This window comes from Oncorhynchus mykiss, chromosome 10 (genome assembly GCF_057628025.1).
Source record: "Oncorhynchus mykiss isolate SJ-2025 chromosome 10, ASM5762802v1, whole genome shotgun sequence".
In the NCBI taxonomy this organism is placed as follows: Eukaryota; Metazoa; Chordata; class Actinopteri; order Salmoniformes; family Salmonidae; genus Oncorhynchus; species Oncorhynchus mykiss.
The window spans coordinates 31,460,459-31,481,748 of NC_143031.1; the positions used below are offsets into that span (position 1 = coordinate 31,460,459).

A 21,290-nucleotide genomic window follows, 5' to 3' on the forward strand; every position below is an offset into this window, starting at 1 on the left:
GACGGGAGATATAAACAGCTTATGAAGGCAAGATTGCTGTAAAATGGGTCTTTTTGTAAGGGGGTCTTTTTTTTTATACAGGCAAAATACCATAAATCCTATGTGAAAGCAGTAAGAGCGAGTCAGGGGAGTTGATGCCTTTTGTGCTCTGGGATACATTTTTAAGGTGTAATCTCCTGGATGTGACCCCCTCCCTCTCCCTGTTATCTGATGGATCTCTGTTGGCTGTCTGGGGGGCTGTGGAACTGGTGTGGTGCAGCGCAGATGAGGACGGGGACTGGGAGGGATGAGGCCATACTTGCATCTCTCTGGTTTTGGGTGCCTGGGTGCTCGGTGGGCCTTAATTAGAAATGGAGACCTTGTGGAACCCAAAGCACAAAAGACATCAAACCCTTGACTCGCTATTACTGCGTTTACATCAGATTTATGGTATTTTGCTTGTAAAAATGTTTGCCTGGTTGCCAGCCTCTGTTAAGATGTTGCATTCCACTCCTTGTACTCTGTGTCGTTTGCCAAAGACAGAGTACAATGAGTGGAATATTTAAAAAAAAAATGGTACCCAGACTACCACCACTGGTGCCATTCGCTCTGCTGCTTGTGGATGGATGGGAAGGAGAGGAGGAAGGGGGGCAGAGAGAAATAGAAAGAGGGAGAAAAATATCCTCTGTCTAGCCTGGAAGGAAGAGTCCCCTGGAGGCCTGTGTATCACAATACATTAATCTAGGTGTTTAATGAGCGACCAACTGCAGATTTAATTACCAGAGCATAGAGACCTGTGGCTGGAGGGACTGACCCCCTCCAAGCCTATGCCCTCTTACATTCACCCCTTAGCTCCAACAAACACTACTGGAATGGGCCCACACACACACCTGTATGTATGTGTGCCTGCTAAAGTTGAGCTCATCTGTGGCTCCTCTGCCACACGGGAGACATGAATGTGTTGCAGCCATCAGCTGAGCCTATAGGTTTGGTCTGCGCACCTCTGTGTTTGTGACTGTCTCCAGAGAGAGTATTGCTCTTGTTCTCTTGGCTCTGTTGGACAATGAGAGACATAAGGCTGTTAGGAATGCCTGATGCAAAGCATACACCTGTATGCTCCTCTTCAGCGCTAGAGGAAAAGAGAGAGAGAGGGGCAGATGTGATCCTGACAGAGAAAAGAGTGTGTCGTGATGATCTGTTTATGTAAATGTAGGTTTAGAGGTTTCCCATCATTTATGCTGGGGCTGTATTCTTATTTTGCAAATTGGCCACAAAAAAGGGGGACTTAGCTTTTGTTCCTTCGTCAGCCTCTTGCTGTTTGTTTGGTCTTTTTCCCTTTTCTCCTCTCCTACTCCTACGCTCTCCAACTTTGGACAATTGGTGTTATTAGTAATAGTGAGTGGGGATCTGTCTATATTCAGTCAGGCCAGCATGGCTTTGGAATCGGACGAATCCCATGTTTTTTCTTAATAATCTACTAGTGGTGTTGTCAAGAACTGGCTGGCCAAGCTGGCTGATTCCTAGCTGTCATGACCTTGTGACCTTTGGACCCCCATGTCAGAGGATGGCCGACTGGCCGGCCGGGGCCTTCATGTTAGATCCTTTTTAACAAACAGACTTAGAGAGCAAGGGCTCCCGCCTGCCTTCTGCACAGAATACTAGAGCTGCGTTCAGCAGGGAACAACATTGTGGAACGTTCAGATTAGAGGTCGACCAATTATGATTTTTCAATACTGATACCAATTATTGGAGGACCAAAAAAAGCTGATATCGATTAATCGGACGATTTTGATATGTATATTTGTAATAATGACAATTACAACAATTCTGAATGAACACTTTTATTTGAACTTAATATAATAGATCAAATCTATTTAGTCTCAAATAAATAATGAAACATGTTCAATTTGGTTTAAATAATACAAAAACACTGCGTTGGAGAAGAAAGTAAAAGTGCAATATGTGCCATGCAAAAAAGCTAACGTTTAAGTTCCTTGCTCAGAACATAAGGACATATGAAAGCTGGTGGTTCAATATTCCCAGTTCTACAATATTCCCAGTTAAGAAGTTTTAGGTTGTAGTTATTATAGGAATTATCAGTTGACTATTTCTCTCTATATAATTTTTATTTAATATTCCTTTGACCATTGGATGTTCTTATAGGCACTTTAGTTTTGCCAGGCTAATCTCGGGAGTTGATAGGCTTGAAGTCATAAACAGCGCTGTGCTTTAAGCATTGCTAAGAGCTGCTGGCAAAACGCAGTAAAGTGCTGTTTGAATGAATGCTTATGAGCCTGCTGCTGCCTACCACCGCTCAGTCAGACTGCTCTATCAAATATCAAATCATAGACTTAATTATAATATAGTAATCACAGAAATATGAGCTTTTGGTCATTAATATGGTCAAATCCGGAAACTAATTTCGAAAAAACAAAACGTTTATTCTTTCAGTGAAATACGAAACCGTTCCGTATTTTATCGAACAAGTGGCAACCCTAAGTCTAAATATTGCTGTTACATTGCACAACCTTCAATATTATGTAAAATTCTGGCAAATTAATTACGGTCTTCACACAGTTCGCAACGTCTCAACGAGCAGCCCAAACAGTTGCATATACCATGACTCTGTTTGCACTGTACGCAAGAGAAGTGACACAATTTCCCGAGTTAATATTTCCTACTAACATGACTTTCCTTTAACTAAATATACAGGTTATAAAATATATACTTATGCATATTGATTTTAGGAAAGGCATTGATGTTTAGGGTTAAGTGCATTTGTGCAACGCTTGCGCATTCGCGAAAAAAACACTTTTGTTAAATCATCACCCGTTTGGCGAAGTTGAAGTAGGCTGTGATTCGATGATAAATTAACAGCCACCGCATTGATTTTATGCAACGCAGGACAAGCTAGTTAACTTAGTAATATCATCATGTGTAGTTAACTAGTGATTATGTGAAGATTGATTGTTTTTTATAACATAAGTTTAATGCTAGCTAGCAACTTACCTTGGCTCCTTGCAGCCACAAGGTCCTTTTGACGCTGTGCTTGCGTAACCGGCGGTCAGCCTGCCACGCAGTTTCCTCGTGGATTGCAATGTAATCGGCCATAATCGGTGTCCAAAAAGGCCGATTACCGATTGTTATGAAAACTTGAAATCAACCCTAATTAATCGCCCACGCCGATTAATCGGTCAACCTCTAGTTCAGATAGAAATATATAATGTAGAACAGGGAATCACGTCTAGGGCCATGACGGTCCTGACATTTTGTCAGCTGGCTATTGCCATGTAAATGACTGCCGGTCTCACGGTAATTTACCGTTAATTAACATTAACACATTTAGCATCTCCAGGCCTCCAAGCATACAAGCCACTGATGTGCACGTTTGGAACATCTACATTAAAAAAAGGCTAGGCTATATGACAGAACCATATATTTGTAATCTCTAAACACACACTTTTTGCTGGAAACCCACTCCTCTCAACACACTTTTCAGGATTGTCTTCTTTTGGCAGGATCAGAGATAGGTTTGGAATATTGCTCACAGTGACCAGAGGGGCTAAGGAAAAGCTTCTGAAAGAGGGGTAAAAAGTAATTGAGGAATGTGCGATATTTTATAGTAGATGGTAGAAGGGTAGACTAGAGATATGAAAAACAAGGTCAAGCTCTCTCTCCAGAGTGGATGGACAGCTTTGTGCTTCAGCCCCTTTTAAGTTTCTCTGGCGGTTGTTTACAAGTGCACTAGTGAAATATAGCTGGCCCTCTACTTAACCTTTTTCTGCAGTGGACTAAATCAGGGTCACACTGTTTTTCTTGGTAGTCTTAAACAAATCTACTTTATAACAAATGTATACACCTCACACACGTGGTTAAGGGCTTAAAACTCACCTGTACCATGTCAGATCTAGAGTTGAAATCTATTCAATTTTGAGTTTGCGTCCCAATATTATACTTCACAGAAGACTGAGATATAACAAAACCGTTTGACATAAAAACACTGGATTTTCGGCCTTTTGAAATAATGTTTAGTAGTTATGAAATTATGAAAAATATGAATAACATTCCACCCATTAGGGCTACAGGAAAAGGCTACAGTCCTGAAAAAATATATAGCCCAGATTCCCTTAAACAAGCTGTTCAGCACTTGCTGCTCTGCCATAGAGCTTCACTTACTATTGATATGGGGGACAAAGGAATCACAGTTTAAATTCCTCTTTCAAAGGCAGAGATACACTATAATCATTGATGTATGTTTATGTCTGTGTAGACTTTCTTCTCACCTAACTAAACTAATCTGTGTCCATTTAAGAATGTAGGCCTAATACATTTTAATTGACCTGAAGTTTATAGTTGCATAGTTTAGTAGCTAGCTCCTCAGTGCTGATACCCTGACCACACCACTCCCATCGCGTGTGCGAGCGTTACAAAATAAATGTAGAAATCCATGTTATTCAATTATTGAACCCAGACTGCTCGCACGCGTCAACGAGTGTCTGCATTGCTAAGGGCTAAAATAGAAGTCCTTTCTATTTCTGACGCTGAATGCGCTGCAAGGCCTGCCTCTCCCATCTCCTCATTGGTTTATAGAAGCAGGTACCCACGTGCTATCACCTCATTGGTTATACCCACGTGGGTGATTGAAAGACGAACTGTGTTGCCGGTTGTCGTGGTAATAGTATGAAAGTTTAGATGCCAATCACAATATAAGTTCACAGATGAAAAAGCCTGGAAGGAGAGATGACTAGAAACGATTCGGTTTACCGTTTTATGTGTGGATTAATTGTCGGAGTGGAGGACCTTGTGCATTTCAGGTAAAATAACAACCTAATGTTTATAACCCAGGACAAATTAACTAGCAACAGCATGCTAGCTAAATAGGACAAATTAGCTAGCAAGTGCAAGCTAACTAGCTAAATTGCCATAAATGTTTAATGCTTTTCGACCTGTCCCCAAATTAATATAATTGGTTCAGGGTTTGTTTTGATATTTTAACGTGCGTGTCGTGATCGCGTTTGGTGTAGGGGGACAAAATAAATGTATGCACGATGGCGCACGCGCGCAGCCGGTTTGGGTTCCGTGTGAGTCTCACCACATTAAGGAACAACGTCTTGTCAAATAAGATATGTGGGATAATGTCTCGTGGTCATGTCTGGTGTTTATTTTTTTCTGTGCTGATCAGCGCTGCACACTGGGAGAAAGATGTTTGCTGGAGACATGTTTGAAACGAGATTAAGTGCTCTAAAATGTCTCACAGTGGCTGTTAATGAGATTAGCAGAGCATCCAGGCCACAGCCGAGCAGGATCCAGAAACAAACCCCACAACTATTACAGTCAGGTAGTAAAGACACTGCTAGCCCGCTCCCTGATCTATTTGTGCTGTCTTGCCAAATCCTATGGTCATTGTCAAGACGCTGCAAACAGATCCGGGACCAGGATTGAAAACATTTGCTGTCTTGTGTGGTATTCTTTGTACCATCAGGCAGGAGCCCTTGTTCTCTAAGGCAGCAAGTGACAATGACCAAAGGAGTTTGACAAGACTCCACAAACAGATCAGGGACCAGGCTAAAACAGCGCATCTGGAGCTGCTATCTCTATCTACCATCAGCCAGGCTGCAACAGCACTTTCACTTGACTCCTCTAACTGGGCACAGACACACTTGAGCCATGATTGGAAACATGTGGTGAATTGTAGCTAGGTTGTCTGTTTTCTGTCTGCTGCAAAGAAAATGACTTGCTTTGAGTTTTTGGATGTAAGAAATACTTTTCCTGTTATAGTTTGTCTTTCCCTCTTGCTTGCTTACGGTCAACATATGATTTTCAGATGTCACTAAACTGACTGGCTATTTTGCATATCAGGAAATTAAGAGTTTCAAATCTCTATTTTTAGATGCCAGGTACAAAATGCTGCCCTTTGAAGTAGTAGGATATAGTTTGTGATTGTCATCTGCCTCCTGCAGAATCTTTTATGTCTGTATGCTACAATTTAGAATTATAAACAGTGCCTTGCGAAAGCATTCGGCCCCCTTGAACTTTGCGACCTTTTGCCACATTTCAGGCTTCAAACATAAAGATATAAAACTGTATTTTTTTGTGAAGAATCAACAACAAGTGGGACACAACCATGAAGTGGAACGACATTTATTGGATATTTCAAACTTTTTTAACAAATCAAAAACTGAAAAATTGGGCGTGCAAAATTATGACCTAAATGACTAATGATGATAAATACAATCCACCTGTGTGTAATCAAGTCTCCGTATAAATGCACCTGCACTGTGATAGTCTCAGAGGTCCGTTAAAAGCGCAGAGAGCATCATGAAGAACAAGGAACACACCAGGCAGGTCCGAGATACTGTTGTGAAGAAGTTTAAAGCCGGATTTGGATACAAAAAGATTTCCCAAGCTTTAAACATCCCAAGGAGCACTGTGCAAGCGATAATATTGAAATGGAAGGAGTATCAGACCACTGCAAATCTACCAAGACCTGGCCGTCCCTCTAAACTTTCAGCTCATACAAGGAGAAGACTGATCAGAGATGCAGCCAAGAGGCCCATGATCACTCTGGATGAACTACAGAGATCTACAGCTGAGGTGGGTGACTCTGTCCATAGGACAACAATCAGTCGTATATTGCACAAATCTGGCCTTTATGGAAGAGTGGCAAGAAGAAAGCCATTTCTTAAAGATATCCATAAAAAGTGTAGTTTAAAGTTTGCCACAAGCCACCTGGGAGACACACCAAACATCTGGAAGAAGGTGCTCTGGTCAGATGAAACCAAAATGTAACTTTTTGGCAACAATGCAAAACGTTATGTTTGGCGTAAAAGCAACACAGCTGAACACACCATCCCCACTGTCAAACATGGTGGTGGCAGCATCATGGTTTGGGCCTGCTTTTCTTCAGCAGGGACAGGGAAGATGGTTAAAATGATGGGAAGATGGATGGAGCCAAATACAGGACCATTCTGGCAGAACCTGATGGAGTCTGCAAAAGACCTGAGACTGGGACGGAGATTTGTCTTCCAACAAGACAATGATCCAAAACATAAAGCAAAATCTACAATGGAATGGTTCAAAAATAAACATATCCAGGTGTTAGAATGGCCAAGTCAAAGTCCAGACCTGAATCCAATCGAGAATCTGTGGAAAGAACTGAAAACTGCTGTTCACAAATGCTCTCCATCCAACCTCACTGAGCTCGAGCTGTTTTGCAAGGAGGACTTCATTCTTCCTGCTGCCGCATATATGGCTGAGACAATGCTGGGGGAAAAGGCATGAACACTAAATACAGGCACAGACTGTGTGGAATATATATATTTTTTTTTATCTGAGACTCAACATTGCAGAGTTATTTTCATCCTTTCAAGCACACCCTTCTCATTAACCTGTGGTGAGTTATTCATAATTTTTGATGAATAAATTATGTTTTATATGTAAAATGACTAAATAAAGAGCAAAATAATTGATTATTATTATATTATTATTTGTGCCCTGGTCCTATAAGAGCTCTTTGTCACTTCCCACGAGCCGGATTGTGACAAAAACTCGCACTCATTCTTATGTTTAATAAATGTATCATATAGTGTGATGGCAATGATGGCAAAAAACAACATTTGAGAGTGCGCTGACCCTGGTGCTATTATCAATAGTTCAAAAACATCTGCTATGTGCCTCATTTACACTTGCGTGCTCTATTAGTGGTCTATTAATCAATCAAATATAAGTGCCCCTCTTGCTCCCTTACCGGGTAGATTTTGTCCTGAGCCCAATACCCACTGTCATCTCCCACAGAGAAGTGTGCTGCCTGCGTTGGCTAAATCAAGTTGTGAAGATTTTTAACTGGAGAGCAGGCTACAGACAGTGTCAAGCTGGAGGTTGAATCTTTGAAGGGGTACGAGACTATAAAAGTTTGGGAACCACTGATGTAGACTAGCCTACCCTCACTGTATCTGTGAGCTGTTGGCTAGAGTGCACCAGCCATGACCAAAGTAGGCACATTTGCTATTTAAAGGGATACTTCAGGATTTCTCCAAACTTTTGGATACCATTTTTATGTGTCTGTGTCCAGTATAAAGTTAGATGTAGTTTCGCGAGCCAATGCTAACTAGTGTTAGCGCAATAACTGAAATTTGTGGGTCTACTGGCATGCTTTTGTGACTAAATGATCGTTTGAGTTGAAAATGCGATGGAAACACATTGAACTTTAGATTTTTATTCAGTACATGCAAGCTTAAGAAAAAAAGTACATTTTGTGTGCACTACATCATCAAACGCAGATTTTTTTTATCCGCAACAAGTCCAATTGGTGGAAACACCAATGTTGGTAAAATGCGCATATTTTCTTTATGCAGATTCTAGAATATTTGCGTTAAAATCTGTCGCCAATTAGATGGAAACCTAACTAATGAGACCACCTCAATAATTTGGGATCAAACACAAGACTTCTGTGTTGGCAATGTTGTTTGATATAATTTAAGACTCTAGGTTTAAGGAACTGGCAGGTACAGCAGAAAAAAAGGTAAGTACTGACCTCCCCCGGACCTCCCCACTACCCAGCCTTAGGCCTACATCAGCACCACCAGGGGAGAGCCCTGATTGTACATTTAAACATATTTCTAGCTAGCTACTGAAGAGTTGCCAATTACCAAGCACCCAAAACAGTCAGAACTTTCCATTCCTTCTGCGGCAGTCTTCTGCCAACATCATTATTAGGCTAAAAAAGGTACATTTGCCTATGATTTGAGCAGTGTGTGTGTCGTATTGCCATATAAATTATGTTTGATGCAGCTGATTAGCAGTTGCTGCTGTTTCAGGAGTTAAGGGTCACTGCAGGTGTCTCTACTGAACCTTTTTACCAGTTGCTTGCTGCCTCTGCAGCAGTTCATCTTTTCAAACTGAAGGCTTGACTTTTATTGTTTCATCTCATGCAAACCGAAACACTAAAGTGCATGAAGACGAGACACATTAAACATTTGTTTTTAGAAAATCACTCCGTCCTGTCTCTAACCCTATCGCTCTCTCTTTCTGTCTGTCTCTATAGCTGAGGAAGACGGTGTGTGGGAGAGTGGTCTGTCCTATGAGTGCAGGACGCTCCTGTTCAAAGCAATCCATAACCTGCTGGAGCGGTGTCTCATGAACCGTAGCTTCGCACGCATCGGCAAATGGTTCGTCAAGCCCTACGAGAAAGATGAGAAGCCCATTAATAAGAGGTAAGATGCTCCTACTCACTCCTCTTAACACCCCAGTTCCCCCTTCTTCCCTTCCCTTCCCACTCCCCAGTTCCCCCCTTCTTCCCTTACAACTCCCCAGTTCCCCCCTTCTTCCCTTCCTCTCTCCCCAGTTCCCCCCTTCTTCTCTTCCCCTCTCCCCAGTTCTGCCTTCTAACCATCCCCAGTTCCCCCCTTCTTCCCTTCCTCTCTCCCCAGTTCCCCCCTTCTTCCCTTCCTCTCTCCCCAGTTCCCCCCTTCTTCTCTTCCCCTCTCCCCAGTTCTGCCTTCTACCCATCGCCAGTTCCCCCTTCTTCCTTCCCTCTCTCCAGTGTCAACGCTCCCACTGGTGTTGTAGTAACTCACTCAAGGATATAATAAAGATGGATTGAAAACTTAATTTATCAATAGTTCAAAAACATCGGCTATGTGCCTCATTTACACTTGCGTGCTCTATTAGGGGTCTATTAATCAATCAGATATAAGTGCCCCTCTTGCTCCCTTACCGGGTAGATTTTGTCCTGAGCCCAATACCCACTGTCATCTCCCACAGAGAAGTGTGCTGCCTGCGTTGGTTAAATCAAGTTGTGAAGATTTTTAACTGGAGAGCAGGCTACAGACAGTGTCAAGCCTGTTTTCTATACTCCGTTGGCTGTACTCCCTGGAAATGTGTTGTCGAGCCGCAGCAATGGCTGAGCCACCCCCTCTACCCTCTATTTGGTGGGCAGGATTTGTCTCTGTCAGTGTCTGGCCTCTTACATAAGAGCAGGTACACGGCTGCTGAGGAGAAAACAACCGAGGTGGTGACACTCAGTCCGTCACTGCCTTTGCATGGCTCCCACGACTTCATCTAGCTCCCTGTTTCGCCCAGATGTTTGTGTATATTGATATTTCAATGGAGGCTTAGAGCTCTGTTTATGTAGACCTCCTGTCCCCTTTCATTTCAATGTGAATATAGCCTATGTATTTCTGAGGTGAAGCTTCTGCAGATTAAATACTTAAACAGTGTGGTGTGGTTAGCAGCCCGGAGCAGGGATTGAAAGGCAAATGAGGAATGAATGATAAAAGCCCCTAACTAACAAGCTAGGGGAGACGGGAGCTCTGTTCTGTTTCATACTGGATGGACTCACGGTGTTGTCACAGTGCAGTCATCCCAGGCAAGGTATTGTGTGTTTTTGTTTTTGTAGTAGATAAATGTCTCATATGTTGTTGCCAGAAACCCCAGGAAATCAGGTGACCACGGGAAATGCAGTCGGGTGAAGCAGGCAGGCATCATTGTGATGTGATGTGAAATCTGGGAGCTACTGGCTGGCTGGGGCCACAGGAACTGGTGGTGGTTGATTCTATGGTTAGTTGTTTCACACTCAGTCGGTGCTACTGTGGTAACAGCCATAGTTGATTATCTGATGGCTGTTATATCTTTATCTGATGATCACATCATAAGTTCCAGCCTTAACATTCTTTTAGAGCCCCTGAAATATTACTCCTTGTTAAAAATTACAATGTTTTCATTGTGCTTGAATGGGAATAAAATTGCTTAATTTTCGCATAACTAATCATACTACTAACACCCAACCTCAGCAGCACTGCTCTCTCTCTCTTTACCTCTGCTGGCTGGCCCAGTCGAGGAAAATGAACAATGGGGTTTCCTCAGTCAGCCCTGGAATTCGCAGCCAGCCAAGCCAGGCCCTTTCTCTCCAGTCTTCACCCACTGTGCTGCAAGGGGATGGGGACAGGGTATAAATATTGTAGATCTTCAGCCACCCAGAAAGGGACCAGTCATGTTCTCCTTAGGATGTTGTTGTTGTTCTTCACTCAGCAGTTTGTTCCTGTTCCAGCCGCTCGGCCACAGAGGCCAGACTAAGAGCAAAGCCATGACGATCGGACATTCATAACACATGGCTTGTGTTTTAATGTTGTGCCCGGTCGGAACAACTGGTCTATCTGAGGAGGAGGCCTTCTACCTTTTAACCACCATATTTCAAGAGGAAAAGTTGCTTATTATCCTTTCTATTTAACTGGGACATTATAAGGATGTTTATTTCCAGAGAGTATTGTTTGAGTTGTTAGACTGTTAGGTACACAGTGCTGAGGTGCTGCTCAGAGAGAGAGAAGGAGCTCTTTGCTTTACCTCCCCAGTGGCCAGCTCCAAGTCTCCCAGCTATGTGTGTTTTTCACCATGGCAAGGTTAAATTTGTCCTGTTCTTCCCCCAGGGAGCCTCCATCCACCAGGTTGGCGATAGCGTACACCTTATCACACATACCTTCGTGCAGTGGTTCCAAAACCTTTTATAGTCTCGTACCCCTTCAAACATTCAACCTCCAGCTGCATTCCCCCTCTAGCACCAGTGTCAGCGCACTCTCAAATTGTATTTTTTGCCATCGTTGTAAGCCTGCCACACACACACACACACACACACACACACACACACACACACACACACTATAAAATAATTTTATTAAACATAAGAATGAGTGTGTGTTTTTGTCACAACCCAGCTTGTGGGAAGTGACAAAGAGCTCTTATTGGACCAGGGCACAAATAATAATATAATAATAATACATTTTGCTCTTTATTTAGCCATCTTACATATAAAACTTAATTTGTTCATTGAAAATTGTGAATAACTCACCACAGGTTAACGAGAAGGGTGTGCTTGAACGGATGCACATAACTCTGCAATGTTGGGTTGTATTGGCGATAGTCTCAGTCTTAAATAATTTACCACACACAGTCTGTGCCTGTATTTAGTTGTCATGCTATTGAGGACCAAGAATCCACTCTCACATACAGTTGAAGTCGGAAGTTTACATACACTTTTGTATGTATGAAGAAGCCACTGCTCCAAAACTGCCATGAAAAGCCAGACTACGGCTTGCAACTGCACAAGGATCGTACTTTTTGGGGAAATATCCTCTGGTCTGATGAAACAAAAATATAACTATTTTGCCATAATGACAATCGGTATGTTTGGAGGAAAAAGGGGAGGCTTGCAAGCCGAAGAGCACCATCCCAACCGTGAAACACGGGGTGGCAGCATCATGTTGTGGGGGTGCTTTGCTGCAGGAAGGACTGGTGCACTTCACAAAATAGATGGCATCATGAGGCAGGAAAATTATGTGGATGTATTGAAGTAACAACTCAAGACATCAGTCAGGAAGTTAAAGCTTGGTCGCAAATGGGTCTTCCAAATGGACAGTGACCCCAAGCATACTTCCAAAGTTATGGCAAAATGGCTTAAGGACAACAAAGTCAATGTATTGGAGTGGCCATCACAAAACCCTCACCTCAATCCTATAGCAAATTTGTGGGCAGAACTGAAAAAGCGTATGCGAGCAAGGAGGCCTACAAACCTGACTCAGTTACACCAGCTGTGTCAGGAGGAATGGGCCAAAATTCACCCAACTTATTGTGGGAAGCTTGTGGAAGGCTACCCAAAATGTTTGACCCAAGTTAAACAGTTTAAAGGCAATGCTACCAAATACTAATTGAGTGTATGTAAACTTCTGACCCACTGGGAATGTGATGAAAGAATTAAAAGCTGAAATAAATCCCTCCCTAGTATTACTCTGACATTTCACATTCTTAAAATAAAGTGGTGATCCTAAATAACCTAAGACAGGGAATTTTTACTCTGATAAAATTTGAGGAATTATGAAAACATTTAATTTTAATGTATTTGGTGTATGTAAACTTCTGACTTCAACTGTAGGTACGTGGTTGCAAAGGGCATCAGTGTCTTAACACTGCGATTTGCCAAGGCAGGATACTCTGAGCGCAGCCCAATCCAGAAATCTGGCAGTGGCTTCTGATGAAATTAAATTTTCACAGAACAGCTTGTTGCAATTTTGATGAGGCTCTCTTTTTCAGATATCGGTAAGTGGACTGGAGGCAGGGCATGAAAGGGATAACGAATCCAGTTGTTTGTTTCATCAGTTTCGGGAAAGTACCTGCGTAATTGCGCATCCAATGCACTCAGGTGCTTCGCTCTTTCACATTTGACATTGTCCGTAAGCTTGAGTTCAGTTGCACACAAAAATCATACAATGATGGAAAGACCTGTGTGTTGTCCTGTTTTACCCTAACCCTAACCCTAATGCAGACAGAGAAGAGCTCCAACTTCTTAATCATGACCTCAATTTTGTCCTTTGCATTGAATATAGTTCAATTGAATATAGTTCCCTGTAATCCTAGATTCAGATCACTCAGGCAAGAAAAAACATAACCCAGATAGTTCGGTCGTGTGAGAAACTCATTATCATGCAAGTGATCAGACAAGTGAAAATGATGGTCAGTAAAGAAAACTTTAAGCTCGTCTCTCAATTTAAAAAAACTTGTCAATACTTTGCCCCTTGATAACCAGCAATGTTGTAAATGTTGTAAAAGCGTTACATGGTTACTGCCCATGTATCATTGCATAGTGCAGAAAATACATTAGAGTTCAGGGGCCTTGTTTCAACAAAGTTAACCATTTTCACTGTACTGTCCAAAATGTCTTTCAAGCTGTCAGACATTCCCTTGGAAGCAAGAGCCTCTCGGTGGATGCTGCAGTGTACCCAAGTGGCGTCCGGAGCAACTGCTTGCACGCACGTTACCACTCCACTAGTCTTTGACAACTTTTTGGGCCTTCCTCTGACACCGCCTGGTATAGACGTCCTGGATGGCAGGAAGCTTGGCCCCAGTGATTTACTGGGCCGTATGCACTACCCTCTTTAGCGCCTTACTGTAAGATGCCGAGCAGTTGCCATACCAGGCAACCATGCTCTCGATGGTGCAGCTGTAGATCTGGGGACCCATGACAAATATTTTCAGTCTCCTGAGGAGACTGCCTTCTTCACAACTGTCTTGGTGCGTTTGGACCATGATAGTTTATTAGTGATGTGGACACCAAGGAACTTGAAACTCTCAACCTTCTCCACTACAGCCTCGTCAATGTTAATGGGGGACTGTTCGGCCCTCCTTTTCTTATAGTCCATGATCAGCTCCATTGTCTTGCTCACATTGAGGGAGAAGTTGTTGTCCTGGCACTACACTGCCAGGTCTCTGATCTCTTTCCTATAGGCTGTCTCATTGTTGTCAGTGATCAGGCCTACCACTGTTGTGTCGTCAGCAAACTTAATGATGGTGTTAGAGTAGTGCACGGCCACGCAGTCGTGTGTGAACATGGAGTTCAGGAGGGGAATAGGCACACCCCCGATGGGCACAAGTGTTGAAGATCAGCGTGGCAGATGTGTTGTTGCCTACCCTTACTACCTGGGTGCGGATCCAGTTGCGGAGGGAGGTGTTTAGTCCCAGGGTCCTTAGCTTAGTGATGCGCTATGTGGGCACTATGGTGTTAAACGCGGAGCTGTAGTCAAGGAACAGCATTCTCACATAGGTGTTCCTTCTGTCCAGGATGGAAAGGGCAGTGTGGAGTGCAATTGAGATTGCTTCATCTGTGGATCTGTTTGGGCGGTATGCAAATTGGAGTGGGTCTAGGGTTTCTGGTATGGTGGTGTTGTTGTGAGCCATGACCAGCCTTTCAAAGCACTTCATGGCTTTCGAGTGCAACTAATCATTAAGGCAGGTTACCTTCACTTTCTTTGGCACAGGGTATGTTTGAAACATACAGAAAATACAGACTTGGTCAGGGAGAGGTTGAAAATGTAAGTGAACACACTTGCCAGTTGGTCAGCACGTGCTTTGAGTACACGTCCTGGTAATCCGTATGGCCCTGCGGCTTTGTGAATGTTGACCTGTTTAAAGGTCTTGCTCACATTGGCTGTGGAGAGCATCATCACACAGTCATCCGGATCAGCTGGTGTTCTCATGCATGCTTCAGTGTTGCTTGCCTCGAAGCGAGCATAAAAGGCATTTAGCTCGTTTGGTAGGCTTGCGTCACTGGGCAGCTTTGTGGTAGTAAATAGACGTCTACGAATAATATAGATAAGAACTCTCTTTGTAGATAGTGTGGTCTACAGCTTATCATGAGGTATTCTACCTCCTTTCGAGCAATATCTCAAGTCTTCTTTAATATTTGACTGCGCTCCAGCAGTAATTGACAAATAGACACACACCCTCGCCCCTCATCTTACCAGACATAGGTGCTCTGTCCTGCCAATGCACGGAGAAGTCAGCCAGCTCTATATTATCCGTGTCGTCGGCTAGCCATGTCTCGCTGAAACTTAAGATATTACAGTTTTTAATGCCCCGTTGGTAGGATAGTCTTAATTGTAGATTGTTTTTTAAACTAATGTTACTAATGCTGTAGAACTTAGTCCTTAAGCTATATCTGTACCCATTGGATTCAGTGATCACAGTATAGTGGCTATATCTAGGAAAGCCAAAGTTCCAACAGTTGGGCCTAAAATAGTATATAAGAGATCATAAAAAATATTTTGTTGTGACCCTAATGTGGATGATGTTAAAAATATTTGTTGGTCTGATGTGATTAATGAGGAGCATCCAGACACTGCACTTGATGAATTTATGAAATTGCTTCTTCCAATTATTGATAAACATGCACCTGTTAAGAAACTGACTGTTAGAACTGTTAAGGCTCCATGGGTAAATGTGGAATTGAAAAACTGTATGGTTGAAAGAGATTGGGGCAAAAGGAGTGTCTAATAAGTCTGGCTGCACATCTGACTGGCTTACTTACTGCAAATTGAGAAATTATGTGACTAAACTCAGCAAAAAGAAGAAACTTTACTATGAATCCAAGATCGATGATATAAAGAATGATGGAAAAAAACTTTGGAGTACCTTATATTAAATTATGTGCAGAAAGACAAATTCAACTCCATCTTTCATCGAATCAGATGGCTTATTCATCACAAAACCATTTGATGTTGCCAATTATTTTAATGATTATTTCATTGGCAAAGTGGGCAAACTTAGGCAGGATATGCCCACAACGAACAGTGAGCAATTGTATTCCTGCATAAAAAAACAAATAATGATAGAAAAGCAGTGCAAGTTTGAATTTTGTAAAGTTAGTGTGGGAGAGGTGGAAGAATGATTGTTATTGATCAATAATGACAAACCTCCTGGCATTGACAACTTAGATGGAAAGCTACTGAGGGTGGTAGCTGACTTTATCGCCACTCCTATCTGTCATATTTTTAATCTGAGCATAGAGGAAAGTCTTTGTCCTCAGGCCTGGAGGGAAGCCAAAGTTATTCCGCTACCCAAGAGTGGTAGAGAGTGGTAGAGAGTGGTAAAGAGGCCTTTATTGGTTCTAACAGCAGACCTATAAACGTGCTGCCAGCTCTTAGCAAACTGTTGGAAAAAATTGTGTTTGACCAAATACAATGCTATTTCTCTGTAAACAAATTTACAGACTTTCAGCATGCTTATTGAGAAGGACACTCAACATGTACTGCACTGACACAAATGACTGATGATTGGTTGAAAGGAATTGATAATAAGAAGATTGTGGGAGCTGTACTGTTAGATTTCAGTGCAGCCATTGATATTATTGACCATAACCTGTTGTCGAAAAAACGTATGTGCTATGGCTTTTCAACCTCTGCCATATCTCAGATGGTTTAATGGAAGCGTCTCTAATGTCAAACATGTAAAGTGTGGTGTACCGCAGGGCAGCTGTCTAGGCCCTCTACTCTTTTCTATTTTTACCAATGACCTGCACTGGCATTAAACAAGTAGCAACTACAGCTAATGAAGTCACTGAAACCCTTAACAAAGAGTTGCAGTCTGTTTTGGAATGGGTGGCCAGTGACAGATGATGATGCAGTTGATGATGATGATGCAGTTGATGGAGTTGGCTTGCTGGCACATTCTATGCTCACTTCGAGGCAGATAATACTGAGCTGTCCAGGAAGACTCGCTTCTCCGGACTACCAGGTGCTTTTGATCTCCAAGGCTGACGTGAGGAAAACTCTCAAAAGAGTGATTACTCGCAAAGCCACCTGCCTAGATGGCATCCTTGGCAGCGTCCTCAGAGTGTGTGGACATCTTCCCGGACATCTTCAACATTGCTTTAAGGAGGTGACATGCTCAAATGACTATTGCCACATTGTGCTCACCTTGGTCATCATGAAGTGCCTCTGGACCCACTCCAATGGACCCACTCCAATGGACCCACTCCAATGAACCCACTCCAAGAGATCCACGGAAGATGCCATTTCCATCACTATTCACATGGCGGTAACACATCAAAAAACACCTTCTCCACACTAACTGTTAACACATGGGCCCCCAGGGGTGTGTCCTCAGTCCTCTGCTGGACTCCCTGTTCACCCATGACTGCTTGGATTTGCTCAACACCAACTCCATCAACAAGTTTGCTGACGACACCACAGTTGTAGGCCTGAGGGTCCTCTCCAAATACTACTGCTCCACCATCGAGAGTATCCTAACTGGTTGCATCACGGCCTAGTACGGGAATTGCTCCATCTACGACCGCAAGGCCCTCCACAGCAGGTGAAGACGGCCCAGTACATCACTGGGACCGTGCTCCGACCCATTCAGGATGTCTAGTCGAAACGGTGCCTGAGGAAGGTGAGCAGTATCACCAAGGACCTGACAAACCCCAGCCACAAGCTGTTCTCTCCCTTGCCATTGGGCAGACGGTATCGGAGCATGATGTCTGATACCAAAATGCTCAGAGACAGTTTCTATCTACAAGCAAATCAGACTGCTGAACACTTGAACTGGACTGACCACCTGCTCTGATTCTCCACACCTTAGCACACATGCACTCACTCATGCATACACACACAGAGATATACACACACACTCTTATACATTCATGCCACACACATCACAACTGCTGCTACCAATCTCTTATTATACGGCATCTGAGGTAAAGTAGTGACTGGCTACAACTGGACTGAGGCGTGGGAGAATGAGCCAACTGAAGGGGGAGGGGGGAAATTACAGTATATTGATTCTTATTAAGTAAACTATATTAGGCCTACACTTCCTTTCCTGCGGGTCCCGCGGGAGTCCTGTTCCCGTGTCAACCTCTAGTGTTGAGTACAGATAAATACTTTTCTCAGGTGACCTGGGTAAACGTGTGAACGTTAGAGTTGTAGGACATGTCATGCTGTCGTCGCAGCAACCGTGCTGCAGCTTAAAAGTCACACTTTCCCAGTCACTATAATAATCGAATGTCTTATGCAAAGCAGGCTAGCTCAGACTGCAAACTCACTGTGTGGTTGTGCTGCAAAACCCATCCTCTTCAAAGAGTATCTTAAATAATCCCACAGCACACCACCTCACACCCCCTCATCGGTCCCCCATCACCCCCCTCCCCTCCCCCAAACAAAATATGATATGTGGTTGTCCCACCTAGGAGGGAGAGAGGGAGAGAGAGATCAGGTCTGTAAACCTGCTCTAGATAACCCCAAGGCACCATTCTGAAGTCGTCTGCTGCTGTAATGTGTTTGAGAGAGAATGCACTGTCTGAAGAGGAAGAGAGAGAACCTCCTCGTTGTCATGGCAGCAGGGAGATGCACCCCGGGATGGGGATTGTGTGTTTCCATGGGGAAGGAGGATGCCTGTCCGCTATTGGTCAGCTTCAAACAGACTATGTCTATGTGTTGTTTAGCCTAGACCTAATTGGTCCCATTTTCAAAGAGCTCAGAAATTCTTTAAGATCAGTCATCTCCTAGCCAAAGTTCATAATATTAATAGAATTTTCTTGATATGTTGATAGATTTTGCTTGATAATTCTGCTTGATCTCAACATTTCCTTTTAAATATGGCTAAGTGTTAAATTCACTAAACAACACATGAAGTCCATGTATACTTTCAGTGTTAGCTTCTGTTAGATTTATAGCAGATTGAACAGGTTCTTTGTTATTAAATGGAATGAGTGATATCAGTTTGCCTTACTGACAATTAATTAATGCAATGCAGTGCGTTATGCAATGGAGCATATGCCTGTGTGTTTATGACGAGTGTTTGCATCCGTGGGTTGTACAGTTCTCCTTGCTCGCACTTCCCCTCCTCTCTTCCTCACTCTCTTCCTTTCCTCCCTCCCCCTTTCCCTCCCCCATCTCCTTCTCTCTCTCGCTCTCTCACGCTCTCTCTTGCTCTCTGTCCTTCCCTCCCTCCCTCCCTCTCAGATGGAGAGATGGAGGGGGAAGGGAGGGAGGTGAGTGACACTCCTCTCCTGTGCAGGGCGGAATCAGAGCGCAGAGCTGCGTTAAGTAGGACAGTGCAGGATAAAGACACACACACACACACACTGCCTCCAGTCTGGGGCTAAAGCACTCAATTTATCCCCTCCCAACACACACATGCAGATACAAACACACAAATATACACAAACATTCACAGGTAGATAGACACATGTTTACATACATAAAACAATAACAAACACACAAATGCACATGAAGACAGACAAATACAGTGCTTTCAGAAAGTATTCACACCCCTTGACTTATTCCACATTTTGTTGTGTTACAGCTTGAATTCAAAATTGATTAAATATATTTTTTCTCTCACCCATCTACACACAATACCACACAGTCTCTCTCTATGTGACACAGTCTCTCTCTATGGCACACGGTCTCTCTCTATGGCACACAGTCTATCTCTATGGCACACGGTCTCTCTCTATGGCACACGGTCTCTCTCTATGGCACACAGTCTCTCTCTATGGCACACAGTCTCTCTCTGTGGCACACAGTCTCTCTCTATGGCACACGGTCTATCTCTATGGCACACGGTCTCTCTCTATGGCACACAGTCTCTCTCTATGGCACACTGTCTCTCTCTATGGCACACTGTCTCTCTCTATGGCACACAGTCTCTCTCTATGGCACACAATCTCTCTCTATGGCACACGGTCTCTCTCTATGGCACACCTGGCTTCCTACTGTCCCACCGTGACCTCCCAGTCTGTCTGCCCTGGGGGCAGGGAGAGGTCGTCCCACGTTGACCTCCCAGTCAGTCTGCACCAAGGCCCCAGGACAGGCTGCTCTGTTGGAACCAAACAGCAGCCAGAATGTCTGAGTGGAGACAGACAGGAGAAAGAGGAAGGCTGTTCCAGAGACAGACAGACCGTAGTGAGGAAATTATGGAGCGATTTCATTGCCAACAGAAACTGTATTGGAATCCAATATTTTTTAAATTTGCATTTAGATATTGAATTTGTAATGCACAAATTCAATAATTGTATTTCATGATTTGACATGGAATTTAACCTTTCTGATCTCCCCATCCCGGATCCGGGATCGTGAATACAGACTCAAGCTCATTACCATAACGCAACGTTAACTATTCATGAAAATCGCAAATGAAATGAAATAAATATGCTAGCTCTCAAGCTTAGCCTTTTGTTAACAACACTGTCATCTCAGATTTTCAAAATATGCTTCTCAACCATTGCAAAACAAGCATTTGTGTAACAGTATTGATGGCTAACGTAGCATTTAGCATTAGCATTCAGCTGGCAACATTTACACAAAAAAACAGAAAAGCATTCAAATAAAATCATTTACCTTTGAAGAACTTCAGATGTTTTCAATGAGGAGACTCTCAGATAGCAAATGTTCAGTTTTTCCTGAAAGATTATTTGTTTAGGACAAATCGCTCCGTTTTCTGCGTCACGTTTAGCTATGAAAAAACCCCTGTATCCAGGATTGTGTAAATCTATCAGCAAGCTCATTAGCATAACACAACGTTAACTATTTATGAAAATCGCAAATGAAATGAAATAAATATGCCATCTCTCAAGCTTAGCCTTTTGTAAACAACACTGTCATCTCAGATTTTCAAAATATGCTTCTCAACCATAGGAAAACAATCATTTGTGTAAAAGTAGCTAGCTAGCGTTAGCATTTAGCGTTAGCATTTAGCGTTAGCATTAGCGTTAGCATCCAGCACGCAACATTAACAAAAACATAAAAGCCTTCAAATAAAATTATTTACCTTTGAAGAACTTCTGATGTTTTCAATGAGGATACTCTCAGTTAGATAGCAGATGCTCAGTTTTTCCAAAAAGATTCCTTGTGTATTAGAAATAGCTCCGTTTTATACATCACATTTGGCTACCAAAAAAAATCCGAAAATTCAGTCCTCAAAACGCGAACTTTTTTCCAAATTAACTCCATAATATCGACTGAAAACATGGCAAACGTTGTTTAGAA

The 21,290-nt window shown here is 42.9% G+C and overlaps 1 protein-coding gene across 2 annotated transcripts in view; it reads left to right on the forward strand.

The window, feature by feature from the left end:
* Positions 1–21,290, forward strand: part of LOC110534883 (mediator of RNA polymerase II transcription subunit 13-like) — a 142,421-nt gene that overhangs the window by 22,434 nt on the left and 98,697 nt on the right. For both annotated transcript variants that reach the window (XM_090186353.1, XM_090186354.1), the window contains exon 3: positions 9,023–9,191. In XM_090186353.1, the coding sequence (XP_090042479.1) occupies positions 9,023–9,191 (169 nt within the window). The remainder of the gene's footprint in view (positions 1–9,022; positions 9,192–21,290) is intronic.